Source organism: Pomacea canaliculata, linkage group LG7 (genome assembly GCF_003073045.1).
Source record: "Pomacea canaliculata isolate SZHN2017 linkage group LG7, ASM307304v1, whole genome shotgun sequence".
NCBI lineage: Eukaryota > Metazoa > Mollusca > Gastropoda > Architaenioglossa > Ampullariidae > Pomacea > Pomacea canaliculata.
Genome location: NC_037596.1, coordinates 27,860,469 through 27,880,542, shown reverse-complemented (window position 1 = coordinate 27,880,542; position 20,074 = coordinate 27,860,469). Strand labels below are relative to the sequence as shown.

The 20,074-nt window shown below is 35.6% G+C and overlaps 3 protein-coding genes across 3 annotated transcripts; all 3 read right to left on the bottom strand.

Moving 5' to 3' along the window:
- Positions 1-223: 223 nt before the first annotated feature.
- Positions 224-5,714, bottom strand: LOC112569510. The gene is made up of 6 exons (XM_025247315.1): positions 5,491-5,714; positions 4,857-5,180; positions 3,588-3,710; positions 2,198-2,563; positions 1,707-1,813; positions 224-1,354 (listed from the first exon to the last, which is right to left on the bottom strand). Exons 1-6 carry the CDS (start codon positions 5,546-5,548, stop codon positions 1,241-1,243), a joined length of 1,092 nt encoding a protein of 363 aa, XP_025103100.1. The 5' UTR covers positions 5,549-5,714; the 3' UTR covers positions 224-1,240.
- A 1,078-nt stretch (positions 5,715-6,792) lies between these two features.
- On the bottom strand, positions 6,793-9,150 carry LOC112569427. Its single transcript, XM_025247191.1, has 5 exons — positions 8,862-9,150; positions 8,684-8,759; positions 8,157-8,474; positions 7,705-7,854; positions 6,793-7,447 (listed from the first exon to the last, which is right to left on the bottom strand). The coding sequence occupies exons 2-5, from the start codon at positions 8,745-8,747 to the stop codon at positions 7,356-7,358; spliced, it is 624 nt and encodes a 207-aa protein (XP_025102976.1). The 5' UTR covers positions 8,748-8,759; positions 8,862-9,150; the 3' UTR covers positions 6,793-7,355.
- Positions 9,151-11,995: 2,845 nt separating this feature from the next.
- On the bottom strand, positions 11,996-19,637 carry LOC112568630. The gene is made up of 9 exons (XM_025246026.1): positions 19,192-19,637; positions 17,410-17,715; positions 16,282-16,415; positions 15,648-15,822; positions 15,063-15,332; positions 14,536-14,670; positions 13,290-13,655; positions 12,711-12,814; positions 11,996-12,446 (listed from the first exon to the last, which is right to left on the bottom strand). The coding sequence occupies exons 1-9, from the start codon at positions 19,253-19,255 to the stop codon at positions 12,333-12,335; spliced, it is 1,668 nt and encodes a 555-aa protein (XP_025101811.1). The 5' UTR covers positions 19,256-19,637; the 3' UTR covers positions 11,996-12,332.
- Positions 19,638-20,074: the final 437 nt, after the last annotated feature.

Genomic DNA, 20,074 nt, shown 5'->3' with positions numbered 1-20,074 from the left:
TTTTCTCCTTATGCCCTTTCCCTTATTTTGATTGCTGGTATGTTGGTTTGTATGTTAGCCACAAAACCAGTGAAACATACACAAGCGCACGAGCACACACGTACATTCCTCTTCATCTAGCTCTCTCTCACACACGCGCACATACAAAAACAAACGCTTGCATACACACACACGCACACACACATGCCTTGCAAGCTAAAGTAGACAAGTAGGAAGTACAACAGACAGTGTGCTTCTTTTAATAGCTAAGGGCTAATAAGAGTACGCTCCCTTTGAGCGTATGTGCTATACAAATCTCGTGTTGATGATGATGGTAGTGTTGGTGGTGTCGGTGGTGATGATGACGATTATAATGATGATGTAACCTTTCTTTTGTATAGTTTAAAAGAGGAGCATAAAATGTGTTTTAGAAAATATAAATGGACAATCTTGGAGAGTGTCTCAGATCGCCAGTGTGTCAAAGCACGTGGGTAATTAAATTACACTTGACCTTAGACTGAATATGTAACACTTCCTAATAACATTTATACAGCCGCACTCACGCAGTATGTAATATATATGTGCATATATATATATATATATAATGAGATAGACATATGCAATAAAGAATTATAGATATATACAACAATACTTTCAATAATTGTTCAAGACATGGAATCTGTAAACTTAATTTTCTGGCTGACACTGCTACATAATCAGATGTGAGTCTCACTGTTAATCACATTTATGTTAGGGAGGGTAGTTCAGCTCTACATATTACAATTTACAGTCCATGTATACATAAACAGCATAATAGCACTATTCTATCGAGTTTTGATTTATTTAAATATATATATATTACTAAACAAAAGACAATCGTGTATTAAAGCTGTTTGGCTGACACCTTTTAGCAATTGGCATTTGACTATAAAAAATCTTTAATGCGCATCAAGGGAACAATGTATAAGAAAAAAGAGTTTCCGTCAGCAAGAGAGAGTAAGCGCTTATTATCTGTCCTTTATTAAAAATCTTTGACTTTTTTTTTTTCATTTCTAAAGTAGCTTCGCTGTCTGTCCATGCAAGACACAAACAATTTAAACTTTCTCATACTTGTTCTAAAGGTAACAGGTGTCAAGCACATAGATAAGGTTTTTTTTATTATGTTATTAGTAAATTGTCAGGGAAACTTCTGCAAAGATGTTTATATTAGAAAAACGACATATCAGGTGAATTTTCATTGCTTTTGGGAAAAATAAGACATCTAATCATGTTGAAGGTGGTGGTAGGTAGCATTATGGTTTTGTTGTTTACTATGATCCTCTTCAAAACGTAGGGCATTATAGTTGCTGTCTGAAAGTGCTGTTGCACATTTGTCCTGTTTAAAAATAAGAATTGTTAGTGACTTGTATAAGAAAGAATAAAAAAACAGTTTTTAAAAAAGTGATGGTCATAATCCTTTTACGAAAATTATTGAAGATTTAAATAATGTTTTAATGAAAAAAATGCCAATATATATATACCTCTAGCTTAGATGAAAATGTAAATTGACTAAAATTTTTAATAAATTTCAAACTTTAAATCATCAATTTAGTTATTAACCCCTAAAAGTGCCTGATGTTGTTTTTTAAAAGAAAAAACACATGCTATTCTAATCAGTACTTTTGTAATTCATCTAGAAATTCTAATAATAATCCTTTTTTAAGTCATATTAATTTTTTAAATCTTACCCTGGTGTCAGCCTCCCTGCGTGCATGGATTGTTAACCGAGGAACATTGTGGTAGACTCCTGAGCCAGAATCAGTCGACACTTGTGTTACATTCATGTAGACAGTGTCTGTAATGTAAGCGTTAACCAGTATAATCTTATTTACAAATAAATGAATTGAAACAAAAACATATTTTATCTTTATTTGCGAGTGGATTTTTTCGCTTCTAAAATATGACTATAAAATGGAAACATTTTTTTTTACCCAGTAAAAACTACTTAACTAGCTGATGACAAGATCCATGATATAATATTCTTCTGACTATTAACATCAATAGACCAACGAATATTAAAAAATCAGCTAGTGTTTTATACATTCTTGATAAGGTTCCTATGATATCCCTTTTTAGTTACAACTATTGGTTTTTGTCATTAGAATGACTTTAATTTTACACGAAGAGTATGAAATGATATATGGATGACTGAATATATATATATAGTAACATGAGTCACCTAATGTATTCTGCTTCTTCAGTGTACTTGCTGTGGATGGTTTAAAGTTTTTTGTCGGATTTGCTGCTGCCTTCCCTCCAGTCACTTCGCAAACTGCCTTGCTCCTCGTGGGATTATAGTTCTCATATGTCCCGAACATTGTGTTCTCAATAGGCTCATAAATTGTTGAAGGTTCATCACTGACTCCACCAGAAGTCGTTGACAAAGTCAGGGTGTAGAGGTCGCCTGAAGGAGCCGCGAAACGTTTGATGGGAGTTTGTCTGATAGGTTTGGTGACGACCACCGAGGGCTGGGACTTTCTTCGTTGACAGAATTTAAAAATCCTGTTCCAAATGTTAAGTGTAAATCTTCCTCTGAAAAACGTGCCTGCACACCAACAATTGTTTTAATACCAATTTTCCTCTCTATGAACACGATTTTAATTTATTTTTTGCCTGAGTATTGTAAATAAAGTTCCACAAACCTTAAAGTGCAACTGAACTCAAACTTACAAACTTAAAGCTTAAAATTTATTTACATTCCTACATAATGGACTGAGGTCTTGTAGGGTCTCGAAGCCACTTAAGAACTGGTAAAGGCTGACAGAGTCTCTGAGTTCGATAAAGTGATGGTCTTGTCGAAACCACTTCCGCCGGCAGATCCGTCCTTCAAGCCAGAGACAGCTCGACCCATCCTCCCCGACCTTCTGTCGACTCTAGCTAAAGATGGCTGCTGCTTTCTTGTTGTGTGAAGAGGAAAGTAATCTTCGCGGAAACAAGTTCGAGACAGGCCTAGTCCTAGTGATTTATGGGACGATTAGACACTCTATTAGCCGTCTCGAGAGACTGGAGATCGTCGATGATATACAAGGGTTTCAGTAATGGCACCGACATTAAAATTTATGTCCCGGTCTTTGTTTTCATGCGACGGGTGCCTCTCAAAATATGTGTGCCGGGCTACCATATTTTAGCTGACTTGTAATGATAGAAAGAAAGTAAGTAAAGTGCAATGGAAAAGATGATAAACAATTCAATGTCCACCGATTGTAAAACCCGCATTACTTTTGCATCAAAATGAATATAACCCCAAAATAAAAAAAATAACAGCTTTTGCACAATAATTGTTACAATAAACTAAAGAAAATGTTAAAATTTTCTTGTTTACACCCTCAAATACCTTTTAGAGATAAACACTATGCAGCTGGTTTTTAAAGCCAGCGGGTGTTTAATTAGCTATTGTGACAAAAGACCAAGGGCACACACGGAAAGAAGGAGGAGATGCTGTAGCAACCCTTTTCATTAAGCTGGAAATTTAGATACAATCCTCAGACTACATGAAAACTGGATTTAGCAAATAACTAACAAGCAGCCTATGAAATTAAAAAGTATAATATGACACTAAGTAGTCAAACCTTTCCGATGTTTTACTGTGTAGACAGTAATGATAGTTCCAATGATAGCGATGACAATCACAGCTGTCACAACGCCGCCAATTATTCCTCCTTTTCCATTTGAGTCTTTTTCTTGTTCCTTTTCTTTAAAAACAAATAAATATATGTTCAAATTGTATAAACTTAACTTATATAATCCTAGGTAAACAAGTTTGTTTTTTTTTGTTGGTCAGTGAATATTAGTCTTGAACATCATACATAGAAAGTAGAGAGAAACAGGCAAGAGTGGTAACAGAGAAAAAGCATCGGAAGTGTGTGTGTGTGTTTGTTGCTTGTGTCAACAGGTAGGGGTAAATATTGTCCAGCAAGCAGTGGTAACAGTCATCACGTGATGCACAGTTTAACGGTCCAGTGGTATGCGGTAGCTTCGGACTAATTATTTCTCTATTTCCGACTTGAGTAGTTCTTAGCAGTACATCCCAAAGCGATGAATAAGACAAAAGTTAATATTCTTGTTGCTGTCTAGTTGTATTCTGCAATGCACAACGATTCATTGCCTTGCACGGAAGACCTATCAGATCATTAAATCATCGGACTATCATGTTATTGCCATCATCACCACACGTCGCATTGGAACAACGACTTCTACTGCGATTGCTTGGGGATTACGGAAATTCTGCTCAATTATTAGATTTTTGTGTTATTTTTGCCGTAGCCATACATCGTAGTTCTCGACTGCAATGACCTCGAGTGCGACGGATGTTGAGATAGATGTATGGCAGTACTGTGTTCTTAATCAACATCACTAACCGCGGCACAATGTCCAAAAACACATCATCGTATACCATCCGTCATTTGAGCATTTCACGTTCCTTTCATTTCCCATTTTTTTCTAATTAAATTTGTTAACGATTAGTCCTTTTTGTTTCTGAAAAAGGTAGAAGAGTGCAGCGTGGAGTGGTCACGTGCGATTGTCCACTGACGCCTCGCAAGCAATCAAACGAGTACGCCACACACAAAACATTAAAATATACCTATAGTTTAATTTTAAAAATGTCAAAGTAACAGCCCTAACGAGAGAGATGTTTCTCTGCATTCTGATTATATCTGCACTTCACATCTTTATTAAATATGAAAAAAGAAAATTTAAAAGTGGTGGTATTGGAATGATAATAGACCATCTTTAGCTGTTCGGTAAAAAGAAATAGTTTACTAAGCAGTTAGTTTAAATGAATAATCAGAATGTGACATGTGCGAGCACATTAGGATTTTTCATCCTTTTCAACCTACCAATGACTCTCAAAGTGCACTCGGCTCGTTCTGAGGACACAATGCAAACCAGTCTCTGAGCGGATTCTCTTGTAATCCCCTTTATCATAAGTCTTGATGTGTAGTCTCCATACTTAGAGCCTATTATGGATAAGTTAAACTGGTTATTCAATGGTTTACAGGTCCTGCTTTTGCAATATGCAGAATAGAGTTCTTTCTCCTGCTCACTATAAACCTTCCACTGTATCTGATGTGAAGAAGATGCAGGACATGTAAATGAGGGATCTGTGTCTTCAGTAACATCTACGCTACCTTGTTCACAACCACCAATAGTCAAACCTGAAACTGCAAAAGTTATTGCATTTAAGTACCAATGTTGCTGTTTTGTTTTCTTTTTTTTTATTTTGTAAAGGAAGAGCTTTACTGAGAAATAGTCAGCTAGTTGGTTGGCTTGTTTGCTAGAGTGCGTTACCATTACCGAATGCTCGAACTCTGAAAGACAAGGGTGGTGAAAGGGGTATCTGGGGAAAAAGGAGGAAATATTACCCTTAAACAGTTTGATCTTTACAAACTTTAAAATAAAAAGACTTTAGTTAAGAAATAATCAAAGATAATACAATGAACGTGTTTCAAGTCGACTAAAATGTTGAAGTACCTGAATGACCCTCTCCAGCGAGAAGAGCACACAACATCCACAGGCTCCAGACATCCATCACTTGACTTGGCTGTCGTATTTAATATAAATCTTCACAGCACAAATAGCAAATCCACGATATAATAAAATGTCTTTTCACAGTATATACAGTCATTGTAAGCCCAGTCTCTACACAGAACACAGTTTGCTTCTCCGTCCAAAGACAGTCTGCAGACAGTGTGTGGTGCAAGGGATGTTTCCTTCCTTGTTCTGTTTAAACTTTATATCAAGATATCTCTCTCTTTAAGCAGCTTGTGGTTTAGCCAGGGTTTTGTTTCCTGTCATTATATAAGTACAGTTTGTGAAGATCTCCGAGCCTGCAAGCTGAGATGTAATGAAATGCACTAACACACACACACCACACACACACACACAACACACACACACACACACACACACACACACACACACACACACACACACACACACACACACTTTTTCCAAAGGAAGGCAAAGTTCTTTCTAAAATAGTTTGTTTTCAATTCACCTAGAAACTTGCACGCAGCACCGTTTCATGTTAGTGTTTTATTCCGAAGAAAAAAATACAGAAATTCAAAATAAACCACGAATTTTTATTTACTACTCTGGCTTTGCAGAAACTTCAGTGAATATGTCAGTTTAAAAATCCGTGTACGGATTACTTGCTTCCTTCCCTGACAGTTGTTCTAAACCCTTTTTAATCGTTGTTCTGGGCAGACAACCCTGCGCAAACTAAAGATACAAGCATGTACGAGTTACGTTTCCTGGCGGTGTGTTGCTTATGGGAGCAAAGAGCGAAAGGAAAGAGAGAAAGAAAGGGACAGCTAAGGTCAGGGAAGGCTCAGTGCAAAACATGTTTGTTCAATGTATCGACCTGCCTCAAACACGACAAATGTAGTCTTGCACTAATCTTACTCAGGTACGCTTGTTTTCTTCTTACTCTCTTATGGTCCAAAGGGTTCGGGTGTCGGTTTGTATTCCTAATAGCAAAATAAGTTTGTTTATTGTGACATGAATAGCACAGACACACACGCACATACATCTATATTCAAGCACAAACAATGAATGATAATACTTCCAAGGTATATTTTCAATAAAAAAAACATATAAGCATTTCCCGAACTATTTAACATAATGTATGTAAAATAAACAAGAAAGACATCAGAGACACCACTTTCAAAAAAAAAAAAAGTAACACTGGATACGTTTGTGCACGTTAAAAACACACACACACTACAACGCTCAGGTACACAGATATATACCACATATATACACAAGCACACACCCGCATGCACAGCGACACACACACACTCCCGCTCCTGTCGTATAGAAAGTATAAAGAAAAGAAGTGGGCAGATAAAATCACAAAGAAGCCTAAAAGGGAAAAGAGAATAAAAAAGACTAAAAAAGCAATCCTTGACTTCAAAAATATCATTCTATGAATAACCAACGTATTGTTACCCTGCGAATAATAAGCTTTACACCCGAAAAATGTAGGTTTAATGCTTTTTTATCGAGCTTAAACATATTTTAAGCCTTCATATATTAGGCTAATGCAGCAAGTTAATATACACATTTTGTTCAAGAGCTTTAAACAACATACTAGCTAGGTACTGTATTCACACATTTATCCATTAATATAAAACAAGGCACAAACAATCTTGTCCCCTCCCTTCTACTAGGAGTAACAGCACTTGTTTCAACGGTCGCACTGTGACAAGTTTGTAAACCTCAGTAAAAATGAAAAAAAAAGAAATTAACGACCAAACATTTTGCTGAAACTTCTGTCAGTCTCACTGTAGTGTGTGGAATGGTTTCAAGTTTTATGACTTTTTAAAATATCTTGTTTAACATCTGGTGCATTGGTAGGTAGCCATTGAAAAGTCTGGCGGATCTGAATCACTTGTAGTGTCTGACCTTTGAACATCAAAGTCTTTATCTGCAGAAAATAACACAAATATCACTCCAACTTGAATAAAATATAATATAAACTTATGATTGAAGCTTTATGTTGGTAATAGAAGACAATCGTTGTACTCAATGTGTTCAGATATAATCATGAGAAAGTAGTTCAGTTTCTCGTGTGCAGTCTTTAAATCTTAATCTTAAACAGAATGAATAAAACCACAAAAGTGGTTTCAAGACATGTGTAGCATATTTTTTAAAACGTATTTGAATATGAATAAGAAATCAAACCTTTCTTTCGTCTGAGGATGCAGACAACGATAATGGCGATAACAATGGCGAGGAGAACCACACCTCCAATAACGCCACCGATTATCGCTCCTTTCTCATCGACAGACGATCCAGTTCCTTTGTCCTCATTTTCTTTAGTAAATTGTTCATCTGTATGAGTGATAATACAATAAATATTACTTCAGATTGTGTCATAAATTTATTCCGAATAAATACTTTAATATGTAACTGATTTATGTTGATACCGTCTGGTCGCGATTTCATCTGCACTTCATCGGTAGTCGGTACAGTCATTGTGAATATCTTCCAGCAGATGATAGTATATTATCATTCGCACTCATCAAAAATGGAGTCTCAACTCTATGGTTAGTTCTTGAGAATAACCTGTAGTTTATGTATATAAATATATACACTGACAAACTATTTTGTGCACGTTTACATTTCCAGCTTACTTGTTATTGTCAGACTGCACCAAGCCTCCAAAGGTTCCCCAGGGCTGCTACAAACTAGTGTCCTGGTTGAGTTTCCCGTGATCCTCTTTATCATCAGACTGGATGTGTAGACGCTGGACGAAGAACCTTTCACATCTACCGTATACTGGATATTCCACGGTGTACATCCCCATCTGTTACAGTAGCCGAAATATGTTCCCTCCTCACTGAAAATCTTCCACCACAACCAGTTCGACAAAGATGTGGTGCAGGTGAATGAAGGGTCTGTGCCGTTAGTAACCACGACACTGCCCTGTTCACAGCCACCAATGGTCAAACCTGTAATAAAAAAATGTAACAGTTGAGACAAGATTCGAACCTGCACCAAACATAACTGTAGTGTTTACAAACGAATAGTTAACTACTCTTTTATTATTGATAAAGCATTAAACAATCAATCGATACAGACCTGTACAACTTAGGTGAACACAGATTAGTGGTGATTAACAAACTTCATATCTCAAAAAATAAATATAAACTTGCAGTACCTGAATGACCCTCTATGGTGAGCAGTGATACGAGACATGTTATCCACAGTCGTCTGCCAGCCATTGCCTCTGTCACCTGTATACAGAGAGGGAAATCTTCATGGTCCAGCTAACACCTTCACAATAACAGAGACATAAAACCTTTCACACTCAAATCTCGATGAAAAAAATTCCTTACTTTGAGCTGAGGTTAGGACGAGATTAATTTTCTTGCTTGCTATCGGAGCAATGACAAACACTATAAAAACATCGCCGTGCGACTTGTCAGACCAGTGAATGTCCTCCTTTATACACGTGTGTCATATTCACCAAGGTTTTTCTCCAGTAAAGTGGGACACCGTCCTCCACGAAGTAAAACCACATTTATTTTGTACACACTAATGTCATGTCACGTTTGCTCTCTAACACATGGACACACAATCCCAAAGATACATCCTGAAGACCTGAGTTGGTGTTCCAAAAAAGTCGAAGGCAAAAGTTATTTATGTTGCTATTGTTCTTCGGTTGTTGTTGGGTTTTTTTCCACAAAACCATGTGTATACATGCCCACGCGGGCTTCAACATTTGCACAGAGAGAAAGAGAAATAAATTTGAGAATAGTGTTCATTATTAGATAACTTTTACGTGAAGGTGTTTGATTTTCTGTAGTGACAAATACAATATCGGGCAGATAAAATTTGTGTAAATAGTGAAAGGAGCAGGACTCAGTGACACACACATATTAGCCAGAGGGTTCTTTAGGTCCTTGAAAGCGTATTTTTACGAGGATCTGCTTCGATGAGTCTAAAAATGTAAATGCTTGAAACAGGTTTGACAAGTTTTAAATCCCATTGACAGTCGTCAATGGCCCCTGTGGCCCTTATGAGAAGCCAGACACACATTGAGAATGAATACCGGGGTTACAAACACTTGACCTGACTCTTTACCACCCGTATATACAGAGAGAGAGAGAAGGGTGAGAGAGAAAGAGTGAAAAAGAAATCCACACACTCCTACCTTGATAGTGAAAAAAAACAAGTAAAGGGGGAACGATGGTAGTGTAATGGAGCTTTTGAAAGAAATGAAAGAGACTGAAGAAAAAGCTTCGTTTGGAACACAGATTGCTGAAAACTAATAACGAAGCATATTTTTTAAAGTTTATGCATTTGATTGTTTGTGAGATAGACATTTCTGTATAAAGTTTCTTGTTACGATGCGAGTAATGGAGTCATTCCTGCGTTGTTGAGCTTCCTGATTTTTTTTATTATAAATAGCTTGTACTGGCTGAACAACAATGTGTTGTGTGGTTTGTTGGTCTCAAGCATGAGTAATATCTTTGTTTACTTGATTTCTTTTCTCTTTCTGAGCATGCTGTGGCTGTTGACATGGTTTTAATTTTTACGGTTTGTAATCGGTTTAGCTTTGACATTACAAAATTTTAATAAGACGGGAGTTTATGAATTTAATTTAACCCTGTCTCTCTCTATATATATATATGAATAAGAATATATCACACACACACACATACACTTACAAACACACACGCAATGCCCGCGGACAAACATAAAACCACACTCGTGCTTTGAATGGCTAAGCTTTATCTCGAAAGGTTGAGGAATGTGCACTGTACACCTTTGCTAGAGAGAGAGAGGGGAAAAGGTAGGAGGAGAGGTATGTGAGCTGTGTGATTACCTGAACAGATTCAGGTCAGGTCGACTTTTCAACTTTGCCAGTCCACAATATTGTTCCTTGTAAGGTAACTGAGGCACAAAAGCTGTGTATTGTGTTGCTCTGCCAGGGACTAGTTGTTAAAAACTTTATTCAACATTGCTTTAAAGGTGAGGCGATAAGAGATATAAAGTATACAGGTGATCGTGACTAAACCCCTCCGAGCAAAATAGTACACAGCACACGCAATTCGGCCCTTTTGTGAGGTTTTTTTCTATACAACACTTTGTATTCCAGTGTGTGTGTATGTTTCAATATGTCTATCCAAAGCTAGTACACACCCTTTCTATGCACATCCCCTCCCCATCAACACACCTACACACACACCTTAAACACAACGACCTCTAACACAGAATAATTTCCCAGAATTCAGGGTGTGTGTGTGTGTGTTATGACAAGGGTCAGTTTATTAAATGTCCGTCAAAACATCTAAAGTCGCACGCAAACTTACTCTTTCATTTCTCATCAAACACTGTACACAAAACTCCTTAGGAACAACATTTAAATGCAAGAGTATAATCACTCTACTGCAGCCACTAAAAAAAAATACATCAGAATATTTGGCATACTACAAGTCGTGAAGGAAAAGCAAGATTTGTCTTGATACGCTTGAGTGAAGAACAGACAATGACGACGTGCGCCCGAGGTGTTGTCGCTGTGGTGGTGTTCGTCTCCCTTCAGTTCTCACCTTTTCCTTATTCACAACTGCCTTGACGACATTCGCTTTTCACGCATGGGTTATATTTCCTTCCAACCGCCCTTAACCATTACAGGTTCGCCATACCCTCCCCCACTTGTCCACCCAACTCCTGTACAATGTTACATGTATGAGGTTTTACACATATTGACTTAAAGTAACATCAAAAAATATTTTTGCATTGATGTGCATCTAATCGCCCTCTGAGATTAAAAAAAAAGTCTCATATAATGTTATCTTCTTTTTACATTAATGACCACTTTACAATAAGCAAGCTGTTTTACGTGAAATAAAGTTAGTAGCACCACTTCAGTTTTTCTTTTTTTAGCTTTGAGCAAACATTCTTTAGTCACTTCATTATTTATATGCGCGAATAATATACCAACAAACAAACGGGCAGAAAACTTAAAGCATGTGAAGCTATTCCAAACCAAAGATCACGTGACTCAGGTGCCCGCAGGCTGGAAATTTTTATCAATGTCCTCATAGATGTGCTGATTGCTGGCAGGTCTTCTGGCGGTGTCGTAAGCTGGAGCTGTAATTTTAAAACGAAAATATGTCTATTTAAAGTAGTAGGGAATATGAGGCAGTAAATAAATTTATAAAAAGAAAACAATCATTTTTCTGGTTGTTTGCTTTATAGTGTTTTAGCATTTATTGCCTTTGTCTGTGTTATTGTGCAATTGTAAGAGTATAAAAGAGAAGAAAACAGAAAGTGCATATGTGTGGGATTTCCTTTTTTACCTCCCATGTGCTCATTCAGACTAAGTCACTAGCTGATGCTAAATTCTGATAAGAATGAATAAATAAATAAAAAGAATCACGAGAGTAACACAGTTTTATTGGTCATTAAATGTTAACAAAGTGCTAATTATATTTTAAAAAAATTTATTACAAAATCCGTCAACAATCAGAAACATAAAGTGCATATTTTAAAAAACAATATTGGCATTTAATTTTGAAATATTTTATTTATAAGTTTCAAAAAATTATTTAGAAAAACTTTGACAAAATAAGTATAGAAAATCTGATTTCATGTACATCAATGTTTTATAGCTTTGTGTCTATACATACATTAAAACATAAAATACGTAAACAAAATCCATTTTTTCTAAAGATTTGTTTTTCTTTTTTGATTTGAGATTCAAGCAATTAAGGACTAATATGTATAGTAAACAGAGTCCATAACAAATTTAACAGCAATACTGCTGAGTTGAGTCAGGGTTAAACACTCAAAGACAGGTTCTATGTGAACTGAAGGTGGTTGTAGTCAGAAGCTTGGACTTCTTGCCGAGAATGTTCTTCTTTAATGTGTAGCTCCTTATATTCGTCCTCTGCTACTCCTGCTATAGAGTAGACCTGTGAACAAATATGTAACAGGAAATGAAACACAAAAAAACCAACATTAGCAAATACCTTGCCTAATGATCCCAGATTCCTAAAAATAATAAAGTTTATTAACACAATGTAGTAAAAAACAGTTTCTGTATGATGTCACCTTTTCTAAGTTATAATGTTTAAGGATATTTTTATAAAAGGACTTTGTGACAAAATGCAGATATAAATGTTGCATGAAACTTGTTGAAAGTTGGTTTTATTTACAGCATTTAAAAGTTGTCTTACATTTGCATCTTGGTCCATGGATATAGGTATAGGTTCCCAGGGAACATGATAGATGCCCAACTCGGAATCAGTCGCCACTTCTGTGACACTCGTGTAGCCAGTGTCTGGAAGTTTTTAAAAGTGTTATGTTCTTTATACTTAGGTGCCTCCTTGTCTATTGACTTCTACGTATGTCACACATTTTTAAACTTTATCATTTTCACACTTGTTTTGCAAATTTAAATTAAAAGGTTCCACCACTTATTAGATTATGTTATTGTGACCTAGTCTCTCACACATCGCCATTCTGTGTGCACAACAACAATTATGTATAATCGTCAGTTTTAAGTTTGAAGGATGCTATTAATGCTGTTTTAATTGATTTTATACAATACTGAAAGGAAAAATCCAGATCCATTATGAAATATTAAGTAATGTCATCATAAGTTTAAAGCCATGACCATTTACGTTAACATCTACAATAAACAAACAAAAATTCGAAAGTTACTTTTCTCTCACTTTATTTATTTTACTTGTTTTTATTTCAATTATATAGTTTCCTTAATAATTTTCAACCAATTTTAAGACAATGTGACATACCTGATATGTCCTCGCTTGCTGGTGGGTTATTTTGTTTTATTTCCCGATTTATTGCTGTCTTTGTTTCCTGTGTTCCTTGTGAGTCTTGCCTGTCTTGAAGGTCCACATTACTTTCACTTATATATACATAACAGTCAGGTGCTTCATCAAAAGCTGTGTTTTCAAGCTCTTTGTGATTGACTATCAATTGGGTACCAGCGGTGTACAGATTCCCCGATGGTGTTTCATATTGTTTCACTGATGTCCCTGTCTTGGACTTGTTGGCCACGGAATAAGGATTCGAAGAACGAGTAGTTTCTTCACAGAAGTTAGCAGTGTTAGAAGAAGATCCAAGAACGCTTCTCTTACTTTCTGGTTCTCCTGAACCTACAGAATAAATACTCACTTAATCACAGTTTTAAAATAAATGTAGAATTATGTTTACTACATTCGATTTTAGTTGTCTAATTTAGTCTTGCTGAGGTCTTTAATATATGTGCAAAGCTGTTGAATGCTGGAAGGACAACGAGAGTCATCGTGAGGAAGAATGGTGTTAATTGTGGTTGATATAATGTATTATAATAAGATATAGTATAAAAATATAATGTACTATGTACTATATTTACTTAGTAAAGCATATGTACTCATAAAAAGCAATGTTTAACTTTCCTGATAACTAATTTTTCATGCGATGATTAGGGTTCAAAAAAGCACAATTTTAGCGAGCAATTAAATTTTTAAAGTAATTAAAGAGAAAAATACTCGCCTTAGCCAAGATCAAGTCTGTGATATGTCTTGTAAAAAAATAGTGAAATAAAAGACCTGCCGTGAAGCGAACAAAATAACCGAAACCCCGGTATAGTAAGTTGTGTTTAACAAGCAAAGGTAAAACAAAACGTGTAAAGGCGACCTAAAGTTTAGTAGAGTAGGAAAATTTATAAAAATGTATTCTCAGCAGTGAGACCACAAACAGGTATGTTTTCACCAAAAGCAATCTATTTTATCCATTTTTTCATACTGACAGACATCGCGAGTTCTATGGGTGTGTTTTTGTGCATGTGTGTGTGTGTGTGTGAAAGTATGTTGATTTGGACAATAAATTATGTTTACAAATCAAGGATTTAAAAAAAGGAATAATATAATCAAAATAAACGCAAATTAATAAAAATTACAGAAACCCTGGTTTATACGATTTCGTCATGTATAATCCATCTAATTTGCAAGAGAAAAAAATAATGTTTAACATATAAGATGTAATTGTACTTGCCTTTTCGTTTTTTCTTGATATATACAATGACAACACCTATTACGACGGCGATAATAACCACAGCAGCAATAACACCACCAATTATTGCTCCTGAATTACTTTCTGCTGAGCTAGCACTAGGGGCCTTTATGTCATCTGAAAAAAAACCTGATCACTTTAGCAAAAGAAATATTTATTTTTTGTCAATGTGCTTTAAGATAGAATCAAACGCATTATATTAAAAACCAGGTATGCGCACTAACATAGGTTAACATTATTTTGTTATGTATTTAACACATATCCTACTCGTAAACGTTTTGGACAGAGTAATTTTATCTAATAACTATATCCAAAGTAACGTAGACATAATAAATCCTACACATGTATATGGAGGCATATGACCACTTCAGTACTTACCTTGACAGTATTAAGGTAGAGAGGTGATGACGGTCTTTGTCATCAAAGATAGTTTAAAATCACAAGTTTCAAATAGTATTAATTTTAAGTACTTTAGGTATTCTATTAATATATTTGTACTTTGTGCTTACCTCTGGTACTTAAAGCATAAACCTCAGAAGAAGACACGTTCTCAAAGACACTGTTGCTCGCCTTGCACTCGATGGTCATCTCGTCGTCCACGTGGGCTGTTGATAGGATGCACGTGCTCGAGGTCTCGTTGTGAGTCTCGTTGTCACACGTGATGTTCCAGACAAACACAGCTGAAGGATAAACATCAATCGCCGTGCACACTAACACAGTCTCAGTCCCATTTTTTGATATTTTTGTGTTGCCTGAGATGTGAACTGATGATGGACCATCTGTAGAATAATGAATGAAGTAAAGACTGCAATAAAACACTGGCTGTCCTTTATTTCACTTGATTTTTATGGTAACAAACGGGCTTTTATAATATACCCTCTTAGGCAGCTAATATAATACCCAGCGAGAGACAAAATACAAATAAGAATAAGAGAAATAGTTTAGTCTCTTAATACATATTGTGTAAAGAAAATAGTTACTTTTCTTTTCGCTTTACAAACATACACGGTAGCTTTTCTTGTGCCATTGTAGGTATAAAGAATTTAATGCTCAAACACAAATTAGCAACTCTAACAAGAAAGAAGTTATCTTACGTGTGATGTTCAGAGTCCCAACGTAATAGTTTGGTGGCCCAGGGTCTATACTTATGTTGACGATGAAGAAGTGCTGGTCAACAGGTATTAACATACTCAAATGGCAAACTCCTTTCCAATATTTTGTTGCTTCAACAGTATACTCAGTCAGCGTCTGACTGAAAGTTCCTTTTATCTGCAGCAAGGTTGAAATATTTTTTGACTTATTATTATTGAATATTTAAAGATACCAAAACACTCTTAATGGACAACACGATATCTGTTACATATTTTTCTAAAGCTATGCCAAAAACTACCAGTCTATTAATTCTATTCGCATTTACTACATTCCAAAACAGTAAAAAGGTCTCTTTTATTATAATTTATACGACAATGACGTCTAAGATACTTGACTTGTAGAGTTTAAACCAGATTTAGTTGCTTCTCTCGATAAATTCCTACTTTACACAAACATTTTCCAACTATTTTTACTGACGTCTAGTAAAAGTGAGCAACCTGCATACCTTTGGAAATACTATTCAAAAAAAAAAAAACTTTTGAAATGAATTTTATGTAATTATAAAATACATTTTGACGAATTTCCATATATTTTAAAATTTCTTAACCGTTTGTTATAAACACCTGGGTAAAATACCTTGTCATTGTTTACTAGCCACGTGCAAGAATAATTGCCACCTGAGATAAACATCCTTTCAACTGCGCATGCCCCGTGGATTTGCGAACTTAGTATCCGCACGCTGCAGTTTTCAGGAACGACGCAGCCAGGTGCTAGAAAAGTATGTGGTAGATGTGTAATACATAAAATGTATCTAGTAAACAAAAATACATCTGATATATATATATATACTTTAATGGGAAATACATGAAAAACGTTTTTAAATTCCTTGCCGATTCTCTACTGACCAGCGAATTTTTTAAATGATGGTCTCTCTTCTTGGAATCCTTTGTACTTACCACTTTAAAATTCTACCATTTTTAAACAGTTTTATCAACTACTTGGGACTTCACCCTTTTAAACAAATTTAAGACAATGCCCAGCACCTTCCCACAATTTGTTGGATCAGCGTGGTTTACATTATTTATAAACTGTAACGTAACTTCAAATAGAAACTTCTTTACGTAACATATAAAAGTAATGTTATTTGTATCGTTAAAGCTAAAATCAAATAATAAATGTAAGGTATGTCATGTTTAGAGCTGACCAATCCATCAAGCAAGTAAAGATACATAGCCTTGAAAAATATTATATGCTGTTAGATAAAGTAGCGAATAACAAGAAATGTGCGACTTATTTTTACAACAGAGCATAACATATCAATTCCAAGAAAAAAATTTATCGGGTGGGTATCCCTTGTTAATTCAAACTTTATTAAGCCTAAGAGATGAATATGAATGCTAAGAAAATAAGGCCAAAGCAGAGATTAAACAATCGCCATTTACAAATAGCTGTCAATAATGTTTCGATATGGTTCGAGTTCATTTAGAGTGTTTTCAATGAAGTGAAAGTAGGCCTGCTGCCTTGCAGAACTGTAATAAATTAGCAAAATACGCTTAGCATTCGACAGAGAAGCTTTAGGGTGACTAATTAGTAGTAATCATAATATTTTTTAGAAAGAAAATGAAAGAAACACATTAGTACCAACAAGTGTTCCCACCGATATTAACAGCTAAAAAAAGGTTTTACAAATGAAAGAAAATGAAAACATATAACATCAAAAACATGACAAATGGCTACAAGCAAAATATTCATTTTTTGACTTACCGATCACATTTAAATTGCATTCAGAGTGTGCTTTGGATGTGTTACAAAATAATTGACTATCTGATCTTGTGATCCCTTTTATTGTTAGACTTGATGTGTAGCCAGTGGACTGAGTACCACCGATGCTTAAATTAAAGTGGTCAGTGGTAGATGTACACGTGTGATTGTTGCACGAACCAGGTATGACAGTTTGACCTAAGTAGTTATAAGCCGTCCACTGAAGCATTTCTTCTTCAAATGTTCCACATGTAAATGAGGGGACTGTGCCCTCTATTATCGAATTTTCACAACCACTGATATGCAAACCTGCAACATAAACATGTTTCATTATACTTTCTTAAACTGATAACATTATTTAAAATGCAAACTTCCTAAAAATAAATTACAAAAGTATCAGCGCGTTTATAATTATTATTATAGTATTTAAGAATCTGAAATGTAAAGAAAAAAATATGGACACCTGCCATTGAAGCACATAACCGAATTTATTATTTAAGCTCTTATCTGTTGCCCACGCTGCAAAGGTCACAACCTCACCATAAACTCCACCTTACCTGATCACTGGAGTACATACAAACACGACAGTATTTACCTGGACCCTCCCATATTTATCTTAGGCCACTTCAATCACCTGCTACAGGGGAAAATGTCATGTTTCCTAGTAACTAGCTTACACGAACTTTAATCTAAGCTGAACAACAATAACTTGTGATATTCCTAACTTAAGCAGTTTTTTTCCATAGTCGCTTCGAGAATAATGACAGTTGAGCTTTTCTAGTCCAAACTTTTGACGACACTGCCTTGATATCACTCTTGAATGACAGGATTCTTGATTGAATATCAAAATCACGGAGTAAATAAATTTGGATGGTGTAAATAACAGTATTATCTATTGTGATACAATTAAATTATTCCTAGAATCTAAATAAAATATTTTCTAGAGGTCAAGTTAAGCGCTATCATCATTATAATCATCTAAGGGAGACAGTAATTTTTTTTTTAAAACCCATGTAGTCTCTTTCTTTCACCTCTGTCATTCTAAGTTTAAGGTAAATACAAAGGCTGTCCTTAACTTTTTAGTTTTTTTTTAAAGGCGGATGGGTAGGGGGGTGAAGTGATAGACAAAATGCCTTTTCTCTAGGCAATCTCTACTTTGCTTCCTTTCGTCTTACAATTATTTAATGCCGACAACTGGGTTGAGGAAGAAAGGTTTGCTGCCCCACACTGATAGTGGACCCAGTGCTACTTTCGATTTATTACTAACTTTTATCAGTTCTTTATTAAGAGTGTCATCGTCTTATCTTACACAGCCTGAGAAAACGTCTACAGAGCACAAACAGTCCTAAACCCGTGTATAAAATATACTCTGATTCGTCAAAACTAAACTTAGCAGTCTAATCATAAATATGCATTGCAAATATTTTTCTTTATGATTATTGCCACAGTTTCTTCCGTTTTACAATAATAGGCAGTATCTTTAATCACCCTACGCAAAATTTTAACATGCTTGTTTTTTGCATTGTCATACTTCGCATTATTTGAGAAAGGGTGAAGTATGAGGAGCAAACTGTCGTTGGCTAACCATCTGAGAGAAAGTTCTTGCTTTCAGTGGTGAGACCTTATGTTCATACTTTAGTGATCACACATGCGAACATTTTAAAATGCGCTTCAGCTATATCGTGTACTGCAGAACAAATAAACAAAGAAGAAAAATACTGCTACAGAGTGGAATCACAACTCAAATATGTTCATATTTTGAAGTAACTATAACATTTTACCTACCAGCATGAACCTCTATAGCAAGAAGATTAGCGACACATAAGATCCACAGGGTCCTCACAGCCATGTTAGTAAGAATAAAATGTTTCCCCGATCGCGGGATTGATTACACAATAAAATCTACTTGTTTGTTACACAGACTGGAAATTCCCCCTTCAACGATTTTTATCTATGGTAGGCAGTCATTCCTTGATAAGAGACGGAAGCGTTTTCTTGTTCTGTTTGAGATGTCCCCTAAGGAGCTGTGGGTTATCAAAGGCTATAAATTGATTTATAACGGTTATCGGCTGACGAGGGCTTCTCCAATCAGTTCACAAAAATTCACACGCCTCTTAAGCCAAAACAGCATGAACTTTCTACATCACAAGTCTTAAATAAAATATTTTATATTTAACATCTGAAACACTTACTAAGATCCATATTCTATTTGTATGCTTCTTTCTCTCTGCTACTCACACCACACACACAGATAAACAAACTCCAATACTCTCATTAAGAAAGAAAAAGATTTAAAAAGAGCGAGAGAAAAAGAAACGGTAAAGAGAGAGGAGTGGTGTAAAGAAGCAATATTTGCACAAATGAATATAGAAAAAGAAAAAAATACATGTTTACACAGATGGATTTGCACGTCTAACATTAAAACATTTTCGAAAGGGTAGTCGTTGGCTTGTCTGTGCGATCAACAGTTTTATACTTCCCTTCTGGTGTCGTGTTACGACGCGAGCGATAAAACATTCCTCGGTTGTTATCTGTTATCTCTGAGGTTGTTGTTCAGCCTTCATGACAGCTCAATGGGAACAGGAAGCGTTAAAAAAAAAAGAAAAGAGCTGAGGTCAGCCGGGGTGAGGAGCAAAGTGTTTTATCGTGTGTGGACTTGTGTCGACGA

Bases quoted from the DNA above. Each gene is read 5' to 3' on its own strand.
- LOC112569510 (XM_025247315.1), bottom strand. From the start codon at position 5,548: ATGGATGTCTGGAGCCTGTGGATGTTGTGTGCTCTTCTCGCTGGAGAG. The intron at 5,181-5,490 runs GTACTTCAACAT...TAACTTTTGCAG, and splicing joins CGCTGGAGAGGGTCATTCAG to TTTCAGGTTTGACTATTGGT. The intron at 1,355-1,706 runs GTAAGATTTAAA...ATTTTTAAACAG, and splicing joins GCAGGGAGGCTGACACCAGG to GACAAATGTGCAACAGCACT.
- LOC112568630 (XM_025246026.1), bottom strand. From the start codon at position 19,255: ATGGCTGTGAGGACCCTGTGGATCTTATGTGTCGCTAATCTTCTTGCT. The intron at 15,823-16,281 runs GTATTTTACCCA...ACCTTGCTGCAG, and splicing joins GGCTAGTAAACAATGACAAG to ATAAAAGGAACTTTCAGTCA. The intron at 12,815-13,289 runs GTATGTCACATT...AAAAACTTCCAG, and splicing joins AGCAAGCGAGGACATATCAG to ACACTGGCTACACGAGTGTC.
- LOC112569427 (XM_025247191.1), bottom strand. From the start codon at position 8,747: ATGGCTGGCAGACGACTGTGGATAACATGTCTCGTATCACTGCTCACC. The intron at 7,855-8,156 runs GTAAGCTGGAAA...TCACTCATACAG, and splicing joins GTGCAGTCTGACAATAACAA to ATGAACAATTTACTAAAGAA. The intron at 7,448-7,704 runs GTTTGATTTCTT...TATTTTCTGCAG, and splicing joins CATCCTCAGACGAAAGAAAG to ATAAAGACTTTGATGTTCAA.